Raw genomic sequence first — 27390 nt, 5'->3', positions numbered from 1 at the left:
CATTTGTTAAGTGACTTTTGCTCCGTTACTCTTTCTTTCCTGCCACCGTTGTTAAGTGAATCGCCACTTTAAGTTAGTAACACGGTTGTTAAGTGAATCCCCGTCGCCTTTGCGTGTCAGGAGGTCACCAAAGGCGATCCCATGACCCCGGGACCCTGCAACCGTCATAAACGTGAGTCAGTTGCCAAGCATCTGAATTTTGACCCTGTGACCTTGGAGAGGCCATAACGGGTGTCACTGTGAAAAAACAGTCACTTTTTCAGAGCCACGGTCACTAAGGGAGCGGTTATTAGTCGAGGACAATCTTTATAGCCGGGTCAGGAAGTGCTGGCTGGGGCATTCTGGGAGTTGAAGTCCACAGCTCTTCCATTGGCTGAGCTTGGCAAATGCTGCATTGAACTACAGTTCCCAGAGTTCCCCGACAGTATCCAGTGTGGGGATCTCCAACCTTAGCAACTTTTAAGACTTGTGGACTTCAACTCCCAGAGTTCCTCAGCCAGCTTTGCTTTGCTTTGCTTTGCTTTGCTGGCTGAGGGACTCTGGGAGTTGAAGTCCACAAGTCTTAAAGTTGCCAAGGTTGGAGAGCCCTGATCCAGAGGCTGGGCATTGTGCTACTTAGCCCCTGCTCACCTCTGGAGGAGAGCTGGCCCCAGCAATGCCTGCTTCCCAATGGTAATCCCCCCCCCCACCTATTTTTTTAAGAGAGACTTCAAACTCCATCTATCCTTGGACTACATCTCCCATCGTCCTTTGCTGGCCGGAAAGGCCCCAAACCCAAGGCTGTCCTTAGACGCGGCTGACTTTTCACGCAGGCGCCATCCAAGGGCACCCTCCCACCTCCGCCGGGGAGGGGGCGGGGTCCTCCTGTCTCCAAGGCGCCCTTGGGTGGGTCACAAGGCGGAGCTCCAAGGCTCGGTGGGCGAGCGATTCGAAGGGAAGTCAGCACGCCCGCCGCGAGGTCGCAGGAGGGGGCGGGGCGAAGAAGACGGACGTCTCTTTCCTCCAATCGGAAGGCCGGGATGCCTAAGCGCCGGCCAATAGGAATGGAGCTGGGGGCGCGGGGCGCGGCCTAGCCAGCGGAGGCCGCTTTCTGAGGGCTTCTCAAGCGAGGAGGGGAAAGCGAGGAGAAAGCGCCGCACCGCCCCCCCCCCAAAACCCTCCGCTCGGGCCGCGCCACCGGCTGGAGGGTTCGCGGGGAGAGGCTTCGTCAGGTGAGAGCCCCCCCCATCTCCCTCAACAGCCCTTTCCCTAAAAGGCCTCTGGGAATTGTAGTCCCCGCTGCCTGAGGGGGCCTGCGGGTCCCCCGGGTGGGGGGGGGGTCGGTGAGGGGTGAGGGGCCATTTGGCGGCGCCGCAGTGCATGCTGGGAAAATGGCGCCAAGGCGCGGAGGGGCGTGGTTGGGGGGCTTTGAGGGCCACGAGGGGCCCCTCAGGGCCTGGAAGGGGCGTCGTGGCTGCAGCCTCGGCCGGCTTCTTCGGGGCCGCGGGGTCGAAGGGGGCGTGTGGGTGGGGGGGGGGTGAGGGGAGAACGGCTGCCAGGCAGAGTCGGGAAGCCCCGGAAAGCGGCCAGAAATGGTGGGGGGGGCGGTTGGGGGGTCTTCCTTGGGCATCTTTTTATATGTGTGTGTGTGTGTGTGTGTGTGTACATATCCCCCAACCATGTATGTGTGTGTGTGTGTAGGTAGGTAGGTAGGTCTTGGCATTTTCGGGTCTTATATATATATTGTGTGTGTGTATGTATATAATGCATTATTACTTACCAATTCTATACGCGTACTTAATGTCCTTTACATATTTGCAAATGCACGCTTTATGGCAGAGGGTCTCCAGCCTTGGCAACTTTAAAGACTTGTGGACCAACTTCCCAGCTTTGCTGGCTGAGGAATTCTGGGAGTTGAAGTCCACAAAGTCTTAAAAGTTGCCAAAGGTTGGAGACCCTCTGCTTCATTACATATATTGCGTTCTGTTTAGATCTATACCTCTGTAGGAAGTTAGCACCCACCCCCCTCCTAGAAGAATGAAATATTTTAGAAAATATTTGAAAGGCAGAATATATTTCCCTGGATGAGAAATGGAGAAACATGTTTTAAAGACAAAGCAACTCCCCCCCCCACCTTTGTCAATGGGCCATTAAAGCCTCAGCCAAGCTCCCCCCCCACCTTTGTCAATGGGTCAGAGGTAGAAACTCATTCTCCCCACCTTTGTCAATGGACCATCATTTGCAACACAATAGGACTCATCTAGCAACAGAAATTCACCACATGGCAAGGCTCAAGCAAGCTTGAGAGACAACCTACATTGTTAGCTAAGACCCCTAGACCACCTGGGAGTTTGACAACCAATCAGGATACTCTTCCTGTGCCCCAAAAAGTTCAAAGCTCAGAAAAAGCATAAAGCCAGGGAGCGCACAGGATCTCATCCCATTTTTCTGTTCAGGATCTCAAGCCATATGATCCTGGCCACCATTAAACCATCTTTCCAAGCAGCCTCCATGTTTCCAGTATCTTTGTCCCCACTTGGAACTGAACCCAGATTTATTTATTTTATTAATTAAACTTTTATACCGCCCTTCTCCCGAAGGACTCAGGGCGGTGTACAGCCAAGATAAAAAGCAATAAATATACAAAGTTAAAAATCAATTTAAAATACTTATTCAATGGTGGCCGAATTAAAACCGTCAAATTGACGAACCTAAAATACCCCATATAAAATTACAGAAGATTTAAAAATTTAAAATTAAAATTTAGAAATTTAAAAAGTCTAAAAAATCAGTCCAGTCCCGCTTGAATGAATAAGTGAGTTTTTAATTCCCGGCGAAAGGTCCGAAGGTCAGATATTTGGCGCAAACCGGGGGGAAGGTCGTTCCAGAGAGTAGGTGCTCCAACAGAGAAGGCCCTTCCCCTGGGGGCCGCCAGCCGGCATTGCTTGGCGGACGGCACCCTGAGGAGACCCTCTCTGTGGGAGCGTACGGGTCGATAGGAGGCATAGGGTAACAGCAGGCGGTCCCGTAAGTACCCGGGCCCTAAGCCATGGAGCGCTTTAAAGGTGGTAACCAAAACCTTGAAGCGCACCCGAAAGACCACAGGTAGCCAGTGCAGACTGCGCAGGAGTGGTGTTACCCGGGAGCAACGTGGATGGATATTTCTTCCAACACCTCCTTGTTCTTATCTGCTCCGGCTTCCATAGGTTTAACCATTGATAAAATTTATTCCAAATCCTCGGTAGTATTCTCTCTCTCCTTTATTTTTCAGTTCTGACGTCTAGTCTATCATATTCTGCACATTCAAGTATTTTCTTTACTATTTCCCATTCTCTTAGTATGTTTCCACTCTTCCATTGTTGGCCGTAAACTATTCTTGCCGCTTTTTCTTGGGCATCTTGGGGTCATGCACGAAGGGAATCAAAGGAGGGCATCCCGAATGAATGGGAAGCTTCAGCGGAACAGGTTGAAGGGATAAGAGACCCTGGAGGTGTATATAGAGTAGAATAGCTGGAAGGGACCTTGGAGATCTTATAGTCCAACCCCCTGCTGAAGGAGGAGATCTCATACCATTTCAAACAAGTCCAGTCCAGTCTCTTCTTAAAAACCTCCAGTGATGAAACGCCCACAATTTCTGGTGGCAAGCTGTTCCACTGGTTAATTGTCCTAAATGTTAGGAAATTCCTCCTTAATTCCAGGTTGCTTCTCTCCTTAATCGGTTTCCATCCATTGTTTCTTGTCTTGCTTTCAGGTGCTTTTGGAAAATAAGTTGACCCCCTCTTCTTTGGGGCAGCCCCTCAAATATTGGAATACTGCTATCATGTCACCTCTGATTCTTTTTTTTCTTTTTTTTTAGATTAGCCAAATCCAAATCCTGCAACCGTTCTTCATACGTTTTAATCTCCAGGCCTTTAATCATCTTAGTTGCTTTTCTCTTTAACTTTTTCCAAAGTCTCAACATCTTTTTTGTAGTATGGTGACCAAAATTGGCTGCAGTATTCCAGGTGTGGTTTTATAAAATGGTACTAATACTTCAGGACATCTAGTCCAGCCCGCTAGTGCCAGGTCATTTCACTGATTAATTGTTCTCATCTGAATGGCCACGTGATTTACATTCGGATGCTTGACAATTGACTCACATTTATGACGGTTGCAGTATCCCGGGGTCATGTGATCCCCTTTGACAAACAAAGTCAACGGAGAAACCAGATTCATTTAATAGCCAGGTTACGGATTTAACAACTGCAACGATACGCTTAACAAATGTGCCAAGAAAAGTCTGTAAAATGGGGCAAAACATCTCCACTTAATGACAGGAATTTTGGGCTCAATTGTGGCCGTAAATTGAGGACTATCTGTACTTTATCCATTCAGCCACCCACAGCAGTGCAAGGTAATCTTAACATTGTTAGGGGTCTGCTAATAGATGTATAGAAGAACAAGCTTGGTGTTTAGATGTGCAGATTGAGGTGCTGCTATTCTGGGCTTTGATACTGAGATTGGTGTTAGATGTGCATATTAGTTGCCCTGAGTTCATATGCAGTCTGGAAAAGAAGATTGCTCTCCGATAATGTAGTTTCCTCCCTAGGTGTGTATTTGTTACGAGGGGCCCAAACTGTAGTATTGGTATAAAAGATTTCCCTTATCAACCTAATCTAGCTAAAAGCGGGAGAGCAAAACAGGGGCTTAATTTCTAACACTACTATTATGACATGTATATTCATTCCTGTAGCGTAATTTGCATCTGGGCCTAGGAGAAAGAACTGAGCCACAGAATTAAATTGTTATTTATGGTTGGGTTCGCCACAAATGCTCAGCAAGATGTTTATAAACTGGATTTGGCATTTTTGTCTACCTGTTGAGTCCTTCCCAAGGATCTAGGGTAGGCAGATGTGATTTAATAATATTGTCACATAATGTAAGCTCTTTCTAAGTAAAGCTGCCTTTTGCAATTGACTGGCTATTGTCTTCCAATGGTGCGTCGGATGTTTTGGAATTGCACCCTAGGTGCCTATTTTTGCTTTCTTTTGCCACTGTTCTTCTATTTGCAGATCTTTTCGTTATTATATTTTTAATCCTGCCATTTTTACATACAAGTCATGATGGCAAACATATCTAATAACTCCTGCCTCCTGTTCTTCCCACAATGACAACGATGCGTGAGGTGGGCTGATAAAATGTGATTGGCCCTTTAAAGTCACCCAGCCGGATTTCATGCCTAAGGAAGGCCTAAACCTCTCAGTCACCTACTTTCTAAGCCAGCACTTTTACCACTAAACCAAACTGACTCTAGATATTATCAGAAAACCATAATACAGGAACAGATAAGCGATGGGTGCTGCTTTATCATTACCACCAATAATGCATGGCAGACATTTAATGCATTTCAATGTCTTTTGCTGTATTTGCCAGTCAGGTGGTTTTTAGAAGAGTGAGAAATGTTTGTTCGAGATTGTTAACTTAAAGTCATCTGACTTAATTTTATCTATATTTCTGTAGCTTTCTGATTGAGGCCATGTGCAAAGCGAAGTGCAAATACCTGTCAACTTTCAGATGGATGTATTTTGGCTCAGATCTATAATTTGCTGTATCTTCTGATGTAAGCAGTTGGGCACCCACTAAAAATTAAAATGTTTCTCTGCAAACTGCTAGGGATGATGCAAGTTAATTTGTGCATATTGTGAATAACCATGCTGTTGAAAGTCGTAAAAGTAATAGAAACTCTGCACCATTTTGTAACTCTCCTTATCTTCCAAGAGCTCAGTAGAAATCGTTCTAATCTGAAATTTGTCCTGCGTGACTTTTAAACATACCTTCACAACTCTACTGTACAGGCTTTTGTTTTTTTAACCTGAGATTGCTGATGGTAAAAATTGTTTTGTAGGATTTGTTCTCTACCCAGAAGATGGGGAACGGTGTAGGACAGTGGTTTTCAACTACAGCAATTCTACGACGTGAAGTCCCCTTATCTTAAAGTTGCCAAGGTGGAGAAACACTGGAGTAGGACACACTTCCCATGCAGAACTGTTTTAATTCTGTTATCTCCTACCTGCGTTATTGTTGGCCATGCTATATGAGGGATTACGAGATATCCATTATGTTTATGGACACCCCAATTAGGAAAGATTGAGGCAGAATGTAGCAGTCATGAATAATCGATTTGGAAAGAATGGGGAGGGGGGAGATTTAGCCAGATTATTGCTGTAATATCGTATTTGCATATTATTGCAACAGATCTGAAAGAGAGAGGGTGGCATTTTCTCTTATTTTGTAATTTACAAAAAGCAGGTATCTGAGCTTACATTTGTATACTATCTTCATGGCTCATAGTCTCTTCAATACAATACTTGGCCCTCTAAATAATATTTACTTAAAGCTCAAGGAATCAAGGTACAATAAAGATTATGAGGTAGCAACAGATTAACTCTGTAAAGTTGATGAGTCTCATTAATATTTACTTTATTGTTCCATCATTAGAGATTTTTTCCCTTCTGCTTTTAATGACATATTTCTGATTGTGAAATAGAATGCAGATATTTAGGGATCCTTTTACATTGGAATAGAGTATTAGACATTCACCATTTGCTGCGTTTGAAGTTGCTGTTCTAATTAAAGGAACGAAGCATTGGAGTTTAATTAGATTTTGCATCTTGCACTTCAGCACCCGGCAGCCTCAAAAGCTTTGATCCAACAGATGGAGCCAGGCTTTTGAGATCTTCCTGCTCCTTTTGTGCTTGAGGTGGGGGAGTAAAAATGAAAGTTTGAACTTGGGTTTTACTGATTAGATAGATCCGTTGTTATAGAAATGACTAGTTTCTATTGTTATAAAAAAAGTAAAAAGTTGAGGGTAGATAAACTTTTACTGTTCCAAAGGAGTCAATACCTTTTTTTCTTTTCCCCTTGCTTCCCCCCACTATTCAGTTCCCCTTTCTCTTCCCTAATTTCCCTAATATTTACTCTTGTATTCTCTTTGTATGAGATCTTCCTACTCCTTTTCACAGAGTATAAATTGATCTGTGGGTAGAGCAGGACCAGCGCAGCTAACCCTCCGGGCTATTTCTCTGTTACTTGATACTGTTGAGAGTTGGAAGAGTCTTTGGGCGAGAGGGTCTTACTTGGCAGCGGCTGCAGAAATCTCTTACTGCAAAAGAAGACCCTTGCACCATTCCCCTCCTGGTTGGAACTACTGTACAGAGGTATGCTATAAGCATTCCTGCCCTGGGGTCATCTTTCGGTTGCTACCAAGCAAGCTGATCCTGTTGCTAATGCCAATTACTGTATCTGCTTTTGAGACCTATAATAGGATGCTGAGAATAGCGGTAGAGGAAGCATGCTGCTTACTTGCTTCTCCAAGAGAGAACATTTCATGCTGGAAATGTTGACTAGTAAGACAAGGGCTTCTGCTTGTGAAGAAAATACGATGTGGCGGACTTTCCTTCCTCCCCTGGCCTCATGGATGGTTTCACTGTGTTGAGGAAAACATCTGTCTTTGGATACGTTTGTTTGTTTGAATGCTAGACATAAATTCCATAAAATACTTTCTTTCTAGTTCCAGCCATCCCTCTTCATCTGTGCATTTTTATAACGATTTCATGGAGTTGTTTCATGCTATGCATTGGACCTTCAATGCTATGCTTCTTCTTCTTTTTTTTTTGTCATATATGAAGCTCGTATTTGTAAACCATCATTTAAAGCGAGATGTAAAAATCCGGATGTTTTATCTCTGTGCTTTAGAAATGCAGGATATTAATTTCATTCCATTTTTATACTTTGACTTTTGGATCAGATTGGGGGGAAACCCAAATTCAGGCAATATATGGCCTGTTAACCTTTCTTAACATAAACCAGTTAACTGATACATCTGCCTGTCTTTTCACGTATTTAGTTCTATTCTGTGGAAGAAGGTAAAATAAATCATTTTAGAATAAATAAAACTGAAGCAATAGCAACATTAAACAAAAAAACAAAGAATAAGGCAACAGCATAGCAGAATAATTCTTTAACGCTGCTTTCTGTTTGGCATAGTTACTAAACCAGCATGATAGATACTCTTTTGTTTAAAAAAAAAAGGGCTGACCAAAACAAAGGCGTTTTATAATGAGTTTTTGCGATTTATATGTGGTCTGTAAACCTCTGCTAGATTGCTGACATGCATTGTTGAAATAGCTGCTCTAAGTTCCTGCCTGAAACCCAAAATGAAGCTCCCTTCAATTGTGATGCTGTCTATCCAGTCAAGAGAGGAGAACCTTAAATGTGGAGATATCAAACATTTTGACTGATGTTGTGATTGTGGGTTTTTGGTGTTTTTTTTTGCCTAGGGCATTGACTGGTCAGCAAGGCGTGGCAGGAATGTTCCATCCACTTCAATGGAGGCCGCCCTCCAGCTTTTATTCTCTTTATGCGAACTCATCCCGCTTCATCAGCTATGAAGGGAAACCACGGAAGGTGTGGTGGAACGAGGACTTCCTGAAGGGCAAGTACCAGTGGCTGCTTACGTGGCTTCGGAAAGGCTCCGAGCAAGAGCCGGGGCAGAAGAGCCTACTCTCCCTGCTAGCCAATCAGTGCAGCTATGTGACCAGCCAGAGAATCAGGCGTGCTCAGCAAATCGCTCAGCTGTACAGTAACATTTACTCCGAGAGGGCGCGCAAGAATCTCTTCTCTTCCTTGTGGCGTCGGTTCCAGGGTCATCATGCCAACGCCTGCAAGCTGATGGCAGCCCTCACCGGAGTGTTCCTGTGGGAAGAGGAGAGGATCAAAGAAGAAGAGCTGAAGAGGTAGGTCTTCTCCCCATTCTTCTGAGCCTCGGGGGGGGGCATTGCAAGTGGATGGGGCTCCTTCTGTGTTGGTAACAGGGCACACCGTGACCCAATTTCCTTTTAATTCCTCGGTGGCCAGGGCAGGATTATCACTTGGAGGGAACATTTTCTGTTAGCTCTCGTACATCCAGCAGGTGCCTTGACCCTGATTTCTCTTTGGTGCCATAATTACCAGGCAAGGTGACCACTGCTGTAGAGCAGGGGTCTCCAACCTTGGTAATTGGGATAGGGATAGAATAGAATGTAGAATGTAGAGTACAGTACATACAGTACAGTAGAATAGAATAAACATTGGAATATAGAATAGAACAGAGCAGAACAGAACAGAACAGAACAGAACAGTAGAGTAGAATGGAATGGAATAAGAATAGAATAGAATAGAATAGAATAGAATAGAATAGAATAGAATAGAATAGAATAGAATAGAATAGAAGAATAGAATAGAATAGAATTGAATTGAATTGAATTGAATTGAATTGAATTTGTGGACTTCCAGCTCCCAGAATACTCCAGCCAGCGCATTGTCTTAAATTTGCTCATGCTTCCTGTGACTGTTATCGTTTCTCAACTTGCCAAAGAACTTGTGGGGAGGGAAGGGGAAGATGGATTGGGGATGCTCCAGACTTCAACCGTGAGAGCCAAGCCCCCACCAAGGACACTTCTGCAAGGTGTCGGCCAAGGCGTAAACTCTTCTCAAAACAAAAGGGCGATTCATAATTGGACACTGCGACCTGTCCAATGGGAGGAGGAGGAGGGGAGAAATTATTCTAGGCAGAATTACGTGGGAAAAGTTAGAGCTGGTTTTGCATGCTTCAGTGTTGAAATGATGTACTTGATAAAGTTTTGCTTTAGGGATTTCAAAGTTCCTAAACATACGTTGGGTTCATCAGTCGGACTGTTGGCATGCATGTTGGGAGTTGAAGTCCACAAGTCTTCAAGTTGCCAAGGCTGGGACACCTTTGCTGTAGGGCTCTTTCTCAAAAGAGAGAAAAATACATCACCTGTAGTACCACCCCCAGACAAACTGGGGAGGAAAGAGAGAGAGGGAAACCCCAGCAGCTGTTGTTCCCGATCCTGTGACCTTCCTGATTAGCATCTGAGGAGTTTTATGGGGAGCGCTTGCCTTAAATCAAGCCCAGAATTTACACTGCTAAGTGAAACTTTTGTTAAGTGGGCTCTGCCCTGTTTTACAACCTTTCTTGCCACAGTTGTTAAATGATTAACTGCAGTTGTTAAGTTAATAGCCTGGTTGTTGAGTGAATCTGGCTTCCCCATTGACTTCGCAGAAGGTCCCAAAAACTGATCACGTGACCTGGGACACCGCAACCGTCATAAATTTGAGTCAGGTGTCAAGCCTCTGAATTTTGATCCCGTGAGCACAGGGATGCTGCAACGGTCATGTGTGTGAAAAATGGTCATCGGTCACTTTTTTTCAGAATTGCCGTTGTAAGTCATGATGGTCATAAGTTGGAGGTACCCGTATAATCAACCGATCTGATTTTATGACCTTTTTTGCAGCAGTCATTAAGCAAGTCGGTGCATTTTTGTGGTTGGCCTACCAGGGGTTGAAAAGCTCAATAAATTGCGTGCCGGCGGGTGTCGCTCATTGGCAGTTGTGACACATATTTTGACAGGGAGCCACAGCAGAGGGTGAAAGAGCCACATGCGGTTCCAGAGCTGCAGGTTGCTGACCCCTATCCTAACCAGTATAATAATAGATCATTGGGTATTATGGGAGTTGTTATTTAACAGTGGAAGAAAGCATGACTTGTAGTCCCCAGTTAAAGCAAACCGCATTCATCACTCTGTGTTTTCAAATATTTACATGGACGTTAGGACCTTTTTTTTTTTTTACCACATGCCTGTTTTGCAATGCACTAGATTCTGTACATCTTATTGTGTATTGTGGGGCAGCCTGCTGCCACCGTTGTGTTGTGTGATAATTTCCAGATTAGCTTTCCACTGGCCGCCGATGAAAGCCGGAGTGCTAAACATCTGGCAGATGCCAGACTCCCTAACTTTAGCAGACCGTATACCTGCAGGATTTAAAAATTCAGGAGAGGAGCAGGGTGTGTGTCACAAAGTGAACGCAGCGAGTGAAAGCTGCAGGGAAAACGGGGGCCAGTCACAAGGAATGTGTGAGGTCATTGTTAAATAGTTGGCTGCCAACAATGGCTCCCTGTATTCCTCTGGCTCTCTTTCCAACCCTGAACAGCTTGGGACCAAAGAACCTGAAAGGCCTAATTTTCCCGTTAACGCTGCCTGAAGAAATACCCTTCAGCGCTTGGAGTCTTTGCAAATTCAATATTGAACTTGATATTTGCTAAGCTTTGAACTTAATTTCTTGGGAGGCTTGCTTAGCCCTCATTTCCACTGGCCCTTTTTAAAAGACTTTTTGAAGTCGTCTTTGTGCTGCTGGGTTTAGCAGGCTATTGTTCTCATATGGGGTATAGGGGGGAGCAGTGTTTATGTGTGTTAAGTTTAGACACTTTTGCTGCAGCCAGCTTCTGCAGGAACATGGGGGTACTTAACCTTTCCCCTCTTTCTGGAAAAGACCACTGTGGCTGAAAGAATTGTCTTAAAGCAGTGACTCTCAACCTTTTGGACCCCAGAGACCGGTTTTGGGGAGGGTGGGTTTTCCGTGGAACGGAGGGGGGGCATAGTTTTGCATGCTGCCTGGATCCCGAACATGCACGGATGGGATTCTACTCGCTTGCACGACCCAGTTCCTGGTGGGCTGTGGGCTGGGAGTTGAGGACCCCATCTTGAAGCATTGATAATGAGGTGAAGGTAGGGTTTATTTAAAATAGTCCCCAACCTTTCCGGCTTTGTGGACCTGTGGGTAGAGAGAGAGGGGATGGTTGCAGGCGAGCGAGTGTGCGTGCATGCGTAGTTCCCTTTGCACAAACGATGGGCATGCACGTGCAAATGGAGCTTTGCACACACATGCACTCACCCGCCGTTCATGCAAGTAGAGCTGCGTGCGCGAATGTTTTCCCGGCACTCGCACGGCCCAGTTCTGAAACGGTTGGGGACCCCTGGTCTAGAGGATGTGAAAAGGAAGGGAAGGAAGGAAAGATACCATCAGAAATTCTTGTAACATGGATTAAGTAAATCTACCATAAAAATAAATGCAAGGTGGCCGCTGAGAACTACCGTGTTTCCCAGAAAATAAGATTGGGTCTTATATTAATTTCTTCTCCAACAGATGCATTAGGGCTTATTTTCCGGTCATGTCTTATTTTGGGGGAGATACAGTACTTAATGCATCCATCTGGCTGACGATCTTAATTGGGGCTCATTTTTGGGGTAGGGCTTATATTCCAAGCATCCTGAAAAAAATCATGCTAGGGCTTATTTTTGGTAGGGGCTTATTTTCAGGGAAACACGGTATGTAGTAACCATGAAACTCAACAATAAACTTCTTAACTCCAGGAAAGGCAACTCTTCCTATACTTAAGCGTCCTCAGAAAGTTTAATGTTTAAAGAACTCGTATGGAGTATGGATCAATGTATTACAAATCTGTTCTGAACCAATAGCAGGTGAGGTCTCGCAACACACCTTTTTTGCCTGTTTGCATATTGCTGAGCTCAGGACTGAGCTCAAATGTTGAACTCTTTACGTAATCCAGGCTACTCTTGCCCAAGCACTTGCCTGAACCCCACTGGGGTTTTTTGTGAAGGTCTCTGCAGTGATGAATGTTGAACTAGGATGAAAAAAGTTTGGTATAGTCTTCCCACTTCACCGTGACCTTCTCTTGAGTGACGCTGGCCAAGTCCCTGACTGCCTGAGATGCTTTTTATGAAAGCCAGGAGTGATGGACAGGTGGTTCTCGATATACGACCACAGTTGAGCCCAAAATCTCCATTGCTAAACAAGATCGTTATTAAGTGAGTTTTGCCCAATGTTACGACCCTGTCATAAATACATGCCAGTTGCCAAGTGTCCAATTTGGATCATGTGACCATGGAGCTGTTGCAATGGTCAAGTATGAAAAGGGCCTTTTTTTCCTATTTTCGACCCAATTATACCATTTCTCCCATATTACATAAAAATCCGAATCCAAGGGGAAATAGATAGTAGAATTAGTAAGAATTAGAAATTCTAATTAGAATTAGTAATATAATTTAGTAAAATTATATAGAGTCTAGGACAGGGGTCTGCAAACTTGGCTCTTTTAAGACTTGTGGACTTCAACTCCCAGCTTTGCTGGCTGAGCAACTTTGGGAGTTGAAGTCCACAAGTCTTAAAAAAGCCAGGTTTGCAGACCCCTGGAATAGGATAACACTAATAGCGGGTAATAGTGGGAGCAACTTGTTGCTCCCATGTAACACCAATCCTGCGCAGTTTGCACTGGCTTCCTGTGGTCTTTCGGGTGCGCTTCAAGATTCTGGTTACCACCTTTAAAGCGCTCCATGGCTTAGGACCCGGGTACTTACGGGACCGCCTGCTGTTACCTTTTGCCTCCCACCGACCGGTATGCTCTCACAGAGAAGGTCTCCTCAGGGTACCGTCCGCCAAGCAATGTCGGTTGGCGGCCCCCAGGGGAAGGGCCTTCTCTGTTGGAGCTCCTACACTTTGGAATGAACTTCCCCCTGGTTTACGTCAAGTGCCTGATCTTCGGACCTTTCGCCGTGAGCTGAAAACGCACCTATTTATTCAAGCGGGACTGGACTGAAATTTTATTGGGGTTATTTATATTTTAAGATTTTAAATTGTTTTAAAATTTCGGCCACATTATAATATGCTTTTTAATTTCTCTTAATGTTTATATATTGAATTTTACTTGGCTGTACACCGCCCTGAGTCCTTCGGGAGAAGGGCGGTATAAAAATCGAAATAAATAAATAAATAAATAAATAAATAAATAAATAAATAAATAAATAAATAAATAAATAAATAATGGGATGATAGGTAAATGGTCACAGTCATGCACAAGAGTTGAATGAAAATTGTTTAATTTTTAAAATTCAATAAAATTTATATTTTTTTTAAAAAGTGTGAAAAGCGGTCACCGGTCACTTTTTTCACGGTGTAGCTTCAAAAAGTCACTAAACAAATGATTGCAAATCAAGGCTTGTCTCTACTCCAGTGCAGTACCTGGAAGGGGCCTTGTAGGTCTTCTGATCCAACCTCCTCTATATGTATGTGATTATTATTTTTATTTTTTTCAAAAACTCCTCTACGTTCTTAGCAGCTTCTAAAAATTTCAAGTCTTTGAGTTTTTATTCTTTGCCTATCTGGGCCAATCGGTGGAAGGAAGGATGCATCTAATGGGCGAAATTTCGGAATGAATTGTTTTCCTTCAACTTTGACTTCAGTGCAAATTAAAGTCAACAGAGGAATTTGTGTAAGCTCAGTTGAAGAGAATGAGAGGTTTCTGTTCAGGACAAGCACTATTGACCTGGAAGCTTCCAGATTTATAGCAGTTGTCTTAATAAAAGCAGCTCTTGGAAGATCAGTAGATGATTTGACTTAATTAACCTATTGCCCTCATTTAACCTCTTTAATCATGCGCGCATTTGGCGTATATCAAACATGTGGCCTTCCACTGAATGTTTGTCATACATGTTAGGGTTAATAGCCTAACTCATGGCTAACCAGAAAATGGTTGGAGTCACATATAATGTTGAACCCTAAATCCAATAATAGAATAACAGGGTTGGAAGGGACCTTCAAGGTCTTCTAGTCCAATCCCCTACTCAACCTACTTATACCCTTTGAAACAAGTGGTTGTCCAGTCTCTTTTTAAAAACCTCCAGTGATGAAGCAGCCAGTTTTGCATTTAAATATTTTTGGGGAGGCCTTATTTTCAGGAGGGAGGCTTATTTTGCGCTCAAAAGCCCAATTGGGCTTATTATCAGGGGATTCTGTATTTTCAGGGAAACAGAATATCTATCTATCTATCTATCTATCTATCTATCTATCTATCTATCTATCTATCTAATCGACACGTTTCAACGTTGTTCTCCCAAGGTCTGTGCAAGAAATGAAACACATGCAAGAAATCTCGAGGTTCTTCCCGAGCAGCGTGGAAGAAAACCAGGAGCTGGAGCCAAGCACCTACCAAGGTGTCTCGTCCGATCCTGAAGATCAGAGTTGGGAAATGGTGGTCAACAAGAAGCACTTCAAACTATGGAGGCGTCCCGTTGATGGGGGTCACGTGTACCAGTATCGAGGTAGCCTTCCCCCCCACCCCACCCATTTCATACTTACTCTTGTCTTGTTACACAGATCACACACGGTCTGTCTGGCCAAGTTGGGCTGGATGACTTGCTAACCCCTTCCAGCTCTGTGATACAACCTACACAATCTTCCCCGGGAGAAAAGATGGCGCTTATTTTGCCACCGCCAACAGAGGCCCACACTCTTGAGTCAAATTTTAACCAATTAACCAATTTGTTCTGGATAATGAGATAGGCAACGTTTACATTTAATTAATCACTAATAATTATATTGTCCAGAAGGTAAAGCCTCTAAAAGCCACGTTCAAGGCTTAATAAGGGCCGAGGGGATCTTAAAAATCCAGATTCAGGGATTTCTAACGTTTTTCCAGTGGTTCTCAGTAGTTGGCCCATTTTTTAATCACAAGTTTGTGTAGGGAGCCCTCAAGTGATGATCCTATTTGGGACCGGAATTTCCATCACTAAGCAAAGCGATTATTAAGCAAAAAACGTGATTGTGCCACTTAAAGGGCCACAGCTCCAGCAGTGCGGGCCGCGGCCTTTAGACGAAGACCTCCCGCTTCTCTTGCCCTGTGTGAACTGTCTCTGCTTTAGCTTCCTCCAACGTTTGAAATTGCTGTATCCAACATCACCTACCCATCTGCTGGTGGCTGCAGAGTAAAATTCCCCCTGGTTTATTAGCCTCTGTTCCTGCTCCTAAGCCAATCTGAGTCCTCCTTTCTTTGCCTTCCAAATGTTAACTCCCCCCCACTCTTTTTCCCCCCTTTTATATTCCCTTCCTAATGTTTCTGTTCAGACTACCTCATGCCCTCGGCTTTTTGCCAAATCATACTGTCAGCAACGGGAATTAGCAGCTTTTGGGGCTGAGAAGCAAAGATGTTTGGGACTACATCAGCAAATTGGCTGCAGCAACAGTCCTGGCCATTTACCAGACGGCAGACTGATGAGATTCTCCCCTCCACCTCCCGTATTCATTCTAACACCCGCTTTTCAGTTTCCCTGTTGTCTTTTGAGGGCCAGGAGCATTGAACTTCAGCCATTCCCCCATTTTTGTTATCTTAAGAATGCTCCATAGGGCCTATGTGAGGGCCAGAACTATTATAATTGAAATAAATAAGGAAATAAAGATGATATGAGCAGACGATGCTCTGCTTTGCTGTTTACTATTTATGCTTTAACTTAAAACGATCTTTAAAAACTTTGAGACTGGTACATACCAAGTAAGGTGCGTCCAGATGCTTTGGCGCCCACAGATACCTTGTTGCCCAGCTACGATTTGTAGTTTAACCAAGACCTGTGTTTGCTTTAATGTCTACTATGAGATTTGTCTTTCTATTGTAGTCTTTGGAACGTACACAGATGTGACACCAAGGCAGTTTTTCAACGTGCAGGTGAGTTCTCCCACACGTCTTCCTGTTTCTCATTGACAGAATACCTCCAGTTTCAATCTTTAATTCAGCCTGTGTTCTGCTTGTCCTGTCCTTATGGTAGGAGGAGTGTGAGCGGCCTCTCAGAAGCATAGCAAATAGTTCAAAATCGGGCAAATAAAGCAAAACAAAATTAGTGTAAGATATTCTGCTAGTACGTTTCTCCTGTGCTGGTTGTTAAAATGGGTAATGCATATTCAAAAATCGTCGGAAATCTAAAAATCAAGTTCTGGATTTAAAAGAGCATGGAAGAATAAATACAAGTTTTTCTCTACCCTTCCCTGAATTCTGATTTTCTCATACGCTTACCCTTCTTTTGAGGGAAAAGAAAGCCTGACAAGTTAATCTCCAAAACTCCCCAAAAAACGAACACGAAGGACGTATTGCCTTCATGGAACTTCTTGTTTGAGATGGAAACAAATGAGGAAACCTCGAGATTTCCGATGTTGGCTTTGCAGTCCGTTTTTGGAATTGCATTAGCAGACTGAAAGCTTCGGGTAGCTGACTTGAGAATTGGTGGCTTCTTCCCTTCTAGCTGGATACGGAATACCGGAAGAAATGGGACTCTCTAGTGATCAAACTGGAGGTGATTGAGAGAGACCGGGACACCGGCTCAGAGGTGGTGCACTGGGTAACTCACTTTCCGGTAAGCCCTCCTTCCTTTGCCCGGTGCTGCTTGCCAGGTGCGTTGTCACTAGCCACCCGATCTAACGGCTCTGCTCTTTTCTTCTTCTTCTTCCTCCGCCCCATCCCTTTCCAGTACCCAATGTATTCACGGGATTACGTTTACGTTCGACGGTATGATGTGGACCGGGAGAACAATCTGATGGTGCTGGTGTCACGGTAAGTGATCAAGCGCCCAGGAGGAACCTTCATTGCACGTCAAAAGGACAAATCCATCTGTCCAGCCGCCTGCTAAGATTTGGGTTTCTAAATCTTTGGGAGAGGATTCTTGGGGCAAATGCTGGAAGGATGAAGGAGAAACTACCACATTTTTCAGACTATAAGATGCACCTAAATTTAGAAGAGGAAATCAACAAAAAAGAGTTGGTCTCTGCATGCTCCATTTTCGGGCCTTTTTTTTGGGCTTTTTTCAGTCCATTTTGAGGCTTTTTTTAGCCTGTTTTTGAAGCTTTTTCCGGTCCATTTTTGAGGCTTTTTTCAGGATGTTTTTTTCTGAAAAATGGGCCAAAAAATCCTCAAAATGGGCCGGAAAAAGCCTCAAAATGGACTGAAAAAAGGCCCAAAAAAGGCCCAAAAACGGGACATACAGAGGCAAAAAAAATGGCAGGTGGATGGGGTTTTGACAATATTCTGTCTATAAGATGCATAGACATTTTCACCCCCTTTTGGGAGACAAAAAAGTTTGTCATATTTCAAAAAATACGATACCTTGTTTCCCCGAAAATAAGACCCCATCTTATTTATATATTTTTTTGCCACCAAAAAGGCACCAGGCCTTATTTTCAGGGGATGTCATCCACTGACTCCCCTCACTTGGCTGCGTCACCCCTGGCCTCCTTTTTGCTGTCAGAAGCCTTCAGGAAGTACTTCTTCCACAGCTGGCAAGACTTTCCTGAAAGCTTGTGCAGCCGATAACAGAGCTCCGGATTGATCCCGCAAAGCAGGTCACAACTTTTGAGCGCCCGTTAAATGTTTGGAAATTGTAAACTTGAGAAAAAAAATGGCATGCCCTACTCTACGATAATTGCACCATGTTTGCAGTCCGAGAATTGAACTGATGGTTGATTGGTTTTGTGAAGTATTATGTCCTTATTTTGGTCAGAGCGGTAGAACACCCAGGCGTCCCAGAAGATCCTGAATTTGTCCGCGTCCGAACCTACGAGTCACAAATGGTTATCCATCCTCACAAATCATTTGATGAGGTGAGCTCCTTTATTTTTATTTTAAAAATAGGGAATCTGAAATATAGAAGAGGTTTTCTTTACAGGGAGCAGAAATATTTAAGAGGCAGAAGCAACAATTGTTGATGTGTGTTTGACCCCTATTATTTTTGTGTTGTTATACACATTTTATTATATTTTAGGCCTCAGCATTTGACATACATTATGTATCATCTCTTATTATCCTTGCCAGTCTTCATACATTGACTATTTGGCCGGGGCAGCAACAGCGATGGTCATTTAATTGTTTCATGACCATCTTTTGCTAATACAAAATGGGTGGGGCCAAGGTTTTCTAAGCCGCATACTTTTGTATTTTTTGGTTTTCTTTAGTTGTTGTAAAAATTACATTAAACTGGTTTGAGAATGTCTTTTCTCTCTCTTGCTGCACGTTCCTCACTTCAGAACGATTGAAAGTGGTTGGAAAGTGAGGTTGGCAGACTTAATCTCCTTCAAAAGTTCTCTGTTGCGACTGTGAGCAATTTGAAGCTGCAGAAAACCATTGTCCTTCAGCAGCCTCAAGAGGAGCAGCTGCTCGAAGGACGTAGGAGCGATCTGCTGTCCTCTCCTTATACAGAGAGGTTCCAAGGAACTGGTTTACTCATCGTTTCTACTTTAGAAAATAGAATAACAGAGTTGGAAGGGACCTTGGAGGTCTTCTAGTCCATCCCCCTGCTTAGGCAGGAAACCCTGCACCACTTCAGACAAATGGTTATCCAACCTCTTCTTAAAAACTTCCAGGGTTGGAGCATTCACAACTTCTGGTGGCAAGTTGTTCCACTGGTTCATTGTTCTCTGTCAGGAAATTTCTCTTTAGTTCTAAGTTGCTTCTCTCCTTGTTTAGCTTCCACCCATTGCTTCTTGTCCTGCCCTCAGATGCTCTGGAGAATTTCTTTGGTCTTTGCCGTGGTCACTAGCCCTACAAAAGCCGCCCCCCCTCCCCCGGTATCTATTGCTGCCAAATACTTATGAAGCTTTTATTGCTTACGAATGACTTGCAGCAAGAGATTTTTCACGATTCTTTCCTTGTTATCATAGCAATGGGCACTTCGCTTTTATAATTTTTTTTTTTTTTACTATAACAGAGTTGGAAGGGACCTCAGAGGTTTTCTAGTCCAATCCCCTGCCCAGGCAGGAAACCCTGCACCACTTCAGACAAATGGTTATCCAACCTCTTCTTAAAAACTTCCAGTGTTGGAGAATTCACAATTTCTGGAGGGGAGTCGTCCCACTGATTTTGTTTTACATTGCAAAGTTGGGAAATTAATTGACCGTGCAGTTAGGTACAGACCTCCTCGTGACAAGGAGCAGCAGTCAGATCAGTATTGTTTCTCGTTGCAGAATGGCTTCGACTACCTGCTCACGTACAGCGACAACCCACAAACTGTGTTTCCTCGATACTGTGTCAGCTGGATGGTTTCCAGTGGTGAGTGTTGTGGGCTGCGATCCTTCAGCGTAGAGAACAGGCTACCAAAGCGGTAGAATGGGAACTCTTGAGTTGGTTGTGTCAACATAAAACGTCGGGTGATCCCAGATCCCCAGAATAACGTGATCTACAACAACTTGTAGTTTCAATTTTGAAGGCCTGATGATGTGAATAAGCCTCCTTGGCAGAGTCACGTCCCAAAATTATCCTTGGATCCCACATGAAAAGAAGTTGGCTTTGTATCACGGGAGCTTCATTGCCCCAGGAGGTTCAGGAACAGGCTTGGTATTGGAGAACCCTTCTTTTTTGTTACGGGCATCTTTTTGAACTTATTGGAGTGGTGCGGTGGCCTAGAGGTGGAGCTCTCGCCTCACAATCAGGAGGCTGTGAGTTCGATCCTAGGTAGAGGCAGATATTTCTCTCTCTGGGCCCACTGAGAATATATCTGCTGAACAAAACTCCGCATTGGTGACAAGAAGGGCATCTGGCCAGTAAACACTCTGCTAGCTCCGTTCAGTTGCCCAGACACCACCCCGCAAGGGATTATGGGATCCTTAAACGGAGATGACGATCCTTTTGAACTTATTCAAAATTGGCTATTGACGCTTAGTGAGTTTAAACAGCACCACTTCGGGTTCCGCTTCTCCCCAGCAGAAGAAGCCCCCAGAATTTTGGTTCGGATGTCTAGAAGGTTTCACTCCTGAGGGCAACTTGGGGCTTTGGCCTGCTACAGCAGCCGCGTTCTGGGAGGAGCAGAGATCCTGCCTTTCCGTGTGGCCCAAGTAGCAATCGGTGTGAGTGGGATTCCTCTTCAGTCTTAAATCTCAAGGCGAGGATGTCTTTTAAGGCATGGATGAGGTCCTAAGGCCCCTCTCCCGTGAGATTGCAGCCCACCGGAGTCTCCCCTTAATTCCGAACGCTTAAGTGCTTTTGAGGGCGGATCAGTTTCCTTGACCGCACATAGGTGTTGGATTCCTGTTGACCACCGTCTGCTGTGCTTTCCTCTCCACCCACCTGTCTTCCCCCTTGCCCGCCCCCCCCCCCATATTGTCCCCATCGCAGGCATGCCGGACTTCTTGGAGAAACTGCACTCGGCCGCGCTGAAGGCAAGGAACATGGAAATCGTTTTGAAAGACTATATCTCCACTTCCAAATCCTGGGACAGCGGGGGCGAGAACAGCAACGGGGAAGGGAAGCCCAGCATGCCCGGCCAAGACCATAAGAATGAAGGAGCCCGCAGCCCTATTCAGATAGACTATGCTTAAAAGGAGAGAGGGCTCGGTTTGCAACGTCGCCAGCCCCCACGCCTCTTGCTCCAGGCTGTGAAAAAGGAAAAACAAAAAAACGCCACAGAGAAGGATGCCTTTGGGATCTCGAACACCTCCTCCTCTTCCTCCTCCTCTTCTTCTCTGCCACGTCTCCTCCTCGAAAGACAGCAACACCGTCAGCCCTGGGGAACCAGGCTCGGCCATCTTGAAAAACAGTTTTGTGCGGCCACTTCTGCGTCGTCATCTTATTTTGCTCTTAATCCTGGGGGTGTGTGGGGAGGATTGCTGGAGAAAAACGCTACGTTCCTGGATGGTGGGCCTCGTTTCTTCCTACCCCAATATTGAGGTTCCCTGCAAGCCATTTGGAGAGAGGCTGCTCGTTGCCTCTTCTCTCTTTTGTAGAGAACGAATCGCGCGGAGGCCGCCGCGGCCTGGCTTGAGGCAAGCCGCCCAACTGTCGACAGCCCCGATGCTGGTTCCTGCTTCTCGTTTGGCTTCCTGTGTCTGCGTCTCTCTCAATCTTCTGCTCTGCTTGCAGAGGGGATGCTATGCTGCCAAAGTGCCTTCTTTCCCCGCTGAGGCACAACTGAATGCCATCTCTTTGGCCACCGGAAGTGGGCGGCGGACCCGTCGAGAGTCCCTTGGGCGTTAAGGTCCAGGCTATCCCCCTTCGTGACGTCCCTGTCCACAGAGCAAAGGAAAAGCCCACCTTCTTCTGCACCTTTCAATCTCTCCATTTTTAGAACTGGCCACCTTGGGGGTTTATTTCCTCAACAAGGTGCGACTATTTGTCAATCCGGTGACATCGGCGAAAAGCGCTGTCGCCACAGTCCCAAGACGCCATCTCTTGAGTTGGGGCACCACAGCTTAAAGCAACACGCGCTCGTCTTCGTACATGTTGGTCCAAGCTGACCCTTTGCCATGAGGGAGGAGGTGGAGGAGGGTCCTGCTTGGTGATAGGCCAGCTAGCCAGTTTCCTGGGTGGCCAATGTAAGAAGGAGAAAGGGGAGGGTATAGTTTTTCCCCTTGGGGGATTCATATCAGCAACAGAATGCACGGCTTAACGATACACGGGACAGGTGAGAACTCCCAAAACTCTTTTGCCTCTTTGGTGTAAGATATTGGGGAGGGGGGAGCCTATAACAGCTCCTTCACTTGGGGGGCAGGAAAGTGGTTAAACCTTGACTCCTGTTCCTTCCCAAAGGGGTTTGGAGCCTCTTTTGCAACCCTGGTACCCCGCAGATGGTGGGAAGCAAAGCTGGGGGAAAAAAAAACCCTCCAGTTTTGTGAACGGTTGCTTCAAGTTGATTTTATTCCTTAAGCTTCAAACGTACTAATACCGTGGGGGTGGGGTCTCCCAACACTTGGCAACTTTTAAGACTTGTGGGCTTCAATTCCCCAGCCAGCAAATTCTGGGCATCAGAAGTCCACAAGTTTTAACATTTGCCACGTTTGGAGACACACACACACACCCCTCTACTAAATGGACTGAATTTCGGTCAAACTTCCCACGGGTGCCTTACGATTGGCAGTGGACCACCTGGGCGCTGTCGTGCACCTTGGGATCACAAGTCCCGTGCAAAGCAAGGAACGCTTAATGTCCGTTTTCCGAGCCCAGGCATGCTGTGGGGCGTTGGCAGCTTCATGGTGCTGAGGCAGCAAGTGGTTTTATCTGCCAGTTCCCCCCACCCCAAGAGGTTAAATACTATTGCAAATATATATATAGTGTATGTATGTGTGTGTATATATATATATACATACACACACACATATATAATCAGAATCATTTTCCGTGCCAAAGACAAAGGATAGCCTCCCGTTCTCTTCTGCTTTGTGCATTTCCACTTTTTTAAAAAAGTGTGGCAGGAAATGGGAAGCAGTGGCCGATGTTAAGATTTGGGGACTTCGACTCCCACCATTCCCTGACCAGCACACACTGACTGGGGAACTCCGGGAGCTGAAGTCCCCTTATCTGAAAAGGGGTTGAAAACCATTCTGATGCAGGCTGACTTAACGAGAGCTTCTCGTCATCCGGGATGGCAGGACTTTGGCGTGGGATTGGCATGGTCAGGAAACACTGTACGTGCATGGGGAATTGTTCGCGTCCGGGGACCGTCTTAATATAATGGCTGAGTGATTTGTGTTTTTATTTCAACTAATGTTTTTAATGAGAACCAAACATCAATAAACGTAACTCATTGGTGCTCTCATCTAACCAAGCTGCCTTCGGGAGGTGGGGGGGTGGGAGAGGAAGAGGCGAATGAGAAAAAAATGTATCCCATTGCTCAAAGCTCCCTTTTGTTTTGAACATCTGGACAGGTTTGGCCTCCCTGGTTTGCATCCAGAGTGGGAAGTATTTTTAGCCAACGCGGGGCTTAGGGTAGCAATGGGCTAAATACACAAAGCAGCATTATTATCAAGAGTTGGAAGGGACCTTGTAGGTCATCTAGTCCAACCCCCGCTCGCCCAAGCAGGAGACCCTGCACCATTTCTGACAGATGGCAGTCCTGTCTCTTCTTGAAAGCTTCCGGGGATGAAGCTCCCACAGCTTCTGAAGGCAGGCTCAGCTGTATGTCAGAAGTAGAATAGGATTTCCTGAGCCACTGTTGATAATCTCCACTCCTCAAATTCTGGGCATTGGTTCTCCCCCTCTGCCCCCCCGTGATTATGTAGCATTGTCTTTGGATAATACAAAATTTTCACGATAACCCTAAACATTTACGATTTCCCATGACTTTGGAATGGCTTTGCCTTCAGAAGATGTGGAGGCTTTTAAAAAGAGACTGGACAGCCATTTGTCTGGAGTGGTATGGGTCTCCTGCTTGAGCAGGGGGTTGGACTAGAAGACCTCCAGGGTCCCTTCCAGGTCTCGTTCTGTTCACTAGAAGTCTTACATAAAACGGTTAATTTCCTTCCTTAAACCAAATATCCCTAATGGTTTTTGAATGACTGTGGACCTCCCTAACTGCCAGTTGGGACCTTCTGTTGTCTTCACACCGCAGGAGAATCCCCAGTGCTTACTCTGGAGGCCATCATCTGGGGGAGATTGAACTAGCAACATCCAAATTACAAGTTCCACATTTGCCTTTGGTTCAATTTGCTTCTCTGATCTTATCCTTGGTGTCCTTTTCATAGTGCCCACCAGGTGGCAGCACCCCACCGTGGTGTGAAGATCATTTTATTGAATAGGCCTGTGGTTTGGTAGGCTTTGCCTGAAAATCTCATTTTTCTGGGCCACCAATTTAAATAAGCTTCCCAAAAAAAAAAAACCTTCATGGTGACATCCCACAGACAGCTGTTCTGAGTTTCTCATCCATAATATAACAAAAGAAGTACAATTTTAAGGAAGAGAAACTGCATATTAGAAAATATTTGGATGCGCAGAAGGCTTTTGGCTGCCGAGAGTTAAGTGCACGAATAGGAAACACAAAGACAGGTGGAGTGGCCAAGAAACCGGGCCACTAAGCAATTAATGCCTGCAGAAAGCAAGAGAAAAGAGATAAAACAGACCAAAGGAGCTTCCGTTTGCAAGGAATGTTGATGGTGCAAAAGGTAATTTGTGGCTACGTGAACAGCGGAAGGAAGGGCAGGGCTCGCTCATTGGTGAAGACGGTGCTGTAACAGCTCAATTCCTACTTTGGTTTTGTGTCTTCGCAGGAGCATGGTGGACATAAGCCCTATAAATGACGAGTGTCAGGCTAAGTAAAGGAAGGGGTAAGGAGCGGCTTGCCACCATGAATGAGTTGTGGATGCCATCTTGAACCCTGTTCCCTCGCGTGTTGAGAAATTGTGCAATCAGAAAAGAGTCAAGGCTTTTAAAAGTGGGGGGGCAGAGCACCTGGGACTTACAGACTCATCAGCTGCCAGTGAATTCAGGCAAAACTTTAGAACAAATAAAGCTATTCGTTCATGCACTTTTTGAAAATGCATGGCTAGTCTAGGGAAGAGAAGGACCAGGGGAGACAGGATAGCCGACTTCCAATACTTGAGGGCAATGGTGGGATTCAAGTAATTTAACAATTCTCTGCCCTAATGATTTCTTCCAACAACCAGTTTGCCAATCTGTTCAGAAAGTTAACAACCGGTTCTCCCGAAGTGGTGCGAACTGGTTGAATCCTACCACTGCTTGAGGGGCTGCCACAGAGAGGAGGAAGGTGGGGGTCAAGCTATTCTCCAAAGCACCCGAAGGCCAGACAAGGAACAATGGATGGAAACTGAACAAGGAGAGATTCAACCTGGAAATAAGGAGGAATTTCCCAACAGTGAGAACAATCAACCAATGGAACAGAAGTAGTGGGAGCTTCATCACTGGAGGCTTTCAAGAAGAGATGACTGCCATCTTTCAGAAATGGTGTAGGGTCTCCTGCTTGGGTATGTGGGGGGGTTGGACTAGATGATTGCTAAGGTCCCTTCCAACTCTGTTATTCTGTTCTGTCCTAACTCACCATGACCTGGATGACTTGAGAATCTCCAGAGATTAGCTAGCATTGGCTTATTAAAAAAATAAGCGGAAACACAAGTTTAAAAAAGATGAATCTGATCCCCCCCCTCCAATAGAGATGTTTGTTTAGTTAACGATGGTAAAGGGGTGGTAGTATGTCTTGAGTAAACAAAGTATTTAGCAATGCCTCCCATGAGGCCCTAGTAGTGAAGGCAAATTGCGAGCTGGACTATGCTGCATTAAATGAAACTGCTTGAATAAATATATAAGTATCCATTTTTATTTGTATCTCGTCTTTCATTATTTATGAAAACAACTCAAAAGGCGGCGAACCTATCCAACAGCTTCCTTTTTCACACACAAGCCTGTGAGGTGGCTTTGGGGTGAGAGTGAATGGCCCAAAGCCATGCAGCAGCCTTTTCAGTCAGAAATCTTTCCTGTCTCCAACCAACATTCAGCAATAACTGCATTTTTTAGCATGTTAGCATCTCTTAGTGGATTCCCAAACTGGGTGAGGACTTGAGCTAGGCCTCCAAAATCTGTTCCATTCTACATTACACTTGTATGATCTGATAGACTGAGCTCAGTTTTATCCGTCGCTTCAAGTCCTGAACCTTTTAGGTTTATCAGAAAAATAACATATATTCATGCTTGTTTGGCTTTGGAGCAGACCTTGGTCCCTTTAAGACTTGTAGACTTCAACTCCCAGAGTCCCTCAGCCAGTTGAAGTTCACAAGTCTTAAAGGGACCAAGGTTGGAGACCCCTGCTTTGGAGTATTCTTGAATTGTCTTTCCTCGCCCAGCCACTAAGCAGCTCTTTGGTGCTGGCACTCGTTCTCCAAAAATAAACCAGCAGGGATCTGGATTCCAATCTTCCCTGCATTTTCCAGGTTCTACTGCCCTTCACCTCCATAAATGAAATTGAAGGACAGGGCATTACATGGCAGGGTTCACCTGACCCGGTAGCGGAAATTGTAGGTAGGCCTGGCCCACCCACTCCAGCTCTATGCCATCCTATTAGGCATGTTTTTGAGGCCGGGAGCATGTGTAGAAGGTCAGGTGCAAACGTGAGCCGGGCACACGCGCACACAAAGCAAGCATGAGCGGCGAACCGGTAGTAATGTGAAACCCACCACTGATGAGAACACACAGCGGTATACCCAGCAAATCAAACAGCTGGAGAGCAGGTATCTATGTGAACAGTTCGAGCAAAATGGGCTTGGAGGCGGGAGATACTTCCAACGTAATCTACCGGATCCCCTGCATGGATTGCCCCTGTGATATGTAGGACAGACAGGGAGGAAGCTAACCACCAGGTTGCAAGGACACAAGCAAGCGGTCGGACAAGGAGACCTGAACTCATCAGTCGTCTCTCACACACTGCAACGAACAAATGTTCAATTTTGCAGATACTAAGATTGCTGGACGAGCAGGCACAAAAACAGCCAGGGAAGTATTGAAACTTGGGAAATGGGGGCCCTCCTCAGTCAATGGGGCAGCTGATTTACTACCGGCTTATCAAGTACTTAGAAGGTGAGGGCTGAGAGCAGCAAAAGCAAACAACAGCCGATGACTTAATAGCCCCCATCAACACCCAATCAACATCTATAAAGCCCACATACAACAGGCACCATGTAAATGGAGGCTAAAATTATTGGATTATTGTAATGCTCTCTACATGGGGCTCCCCTTGAGGTGCACTCGGAGGCTTCAGTTAGTCCAGAATGCAGCTGCGCGGGTGATAGAGGGAGCTTCGTGTAGCTCCCGTGTAACACCGCTCCTGCGCAGACTGCACTGGCTACCTGTGGCCTTTCGGATGCACTTTAAGGTTTTGGTTACTACCTTTAAAGCGCTCCATGGCTTAGGGCCTGGGTACTTACGGGACCGCCTGCTGTTACCTTATGCCTCCCATCGACCCGTACGCTCTCACAGAGAGGGTCTTC

The 27390-nt window shown here is 45.3% G+C and overlaps 2 protein-coding genes across 2 annotated transcripts in view; both read left to right on the top strand.

The window, feature by feature from the left end:
* The first annotated feature begins 925 nt into the window (after nt 1-925).
* Nucleotides 926-25729, top strand: STARD7 (StAR related lipid transfer domain containing 7). The gene is made up of 9 exons (XM_058194547.1): nt 926-1211; nt 8298-8753; nt 14773-14975; nt 16323-16372; nt 16944-17054; nt 17169-17251; nt 18195-18294; nt 19654-19738; nt 20801-25729. Exons 2-9 carry the CDS (start codon nt 8329-8331, stop codon nt 21001-21003), a joined length of 1260 nt encoding a protein of 419 aa, XP_058050530.1. The 5' UTR covers nt 926-1211; nt 8298-8328; the 3' UTR covers nt 21004-25729.
* LOC131203912 (uncharacterized) overlaps nt 22058-27390 on the top strand; it is a 38239-nt gene continuing 32906 nt past the window's right edge. Inside the window, exon 1 of the mRNA XM_058194639.1 lies at nt 22058-22085. Within this exon, the coding sequence (XP_058050622.1) occupies nt 22058-22085 (28 nt within the window). The remainder of the gene's footprint in view (nt 22086-27390) is intronic.

The sequence above is a fragment of the Ahaetulla prasina genome, chromosome 9 (assembly GCF_028640845.1).
Source record: "Ahaetulla prasina isolate Xishuangbanna chromosome 9, ASM2864084v1, whole genome shotgun sequence".
NCBI classification, from domain to species: Eukaryota; Metazoa; Chordata; class Lepidosauria; order Squamata; family Colubridae; genus Ahaetulla; species Ahaetulla prasina.
The sequence above is the reverse complement of the archived record's forward strand: the minus strand, read 5'-3'. Positions and strand labels throughout refer to the sequence as shown.

Coding starts and splice junctions, on each gene's coding strand:
- STARD7 (XM_058194547.1), top strand. CDS start 8,329: ATGTTCCATCCACTTCAATGGAGGCCGCCCTCCAGCTTTTATTCTCTT. Junction 8,754..14,772: donor AAAGAAGAAGAGCTGAAGAG/GTAGGTCTTCTC, acceptor TGTTCTCCCAAG/GTCTGTGCAAGAAATGAAAC. Junction 16,373..16,943: donor GGCAGTTTTTCAACGTGCAG/GTGAGTTCTCCC, acceptor CTTCCCTTCTAG/CTGGATACGGAATACCGGAA.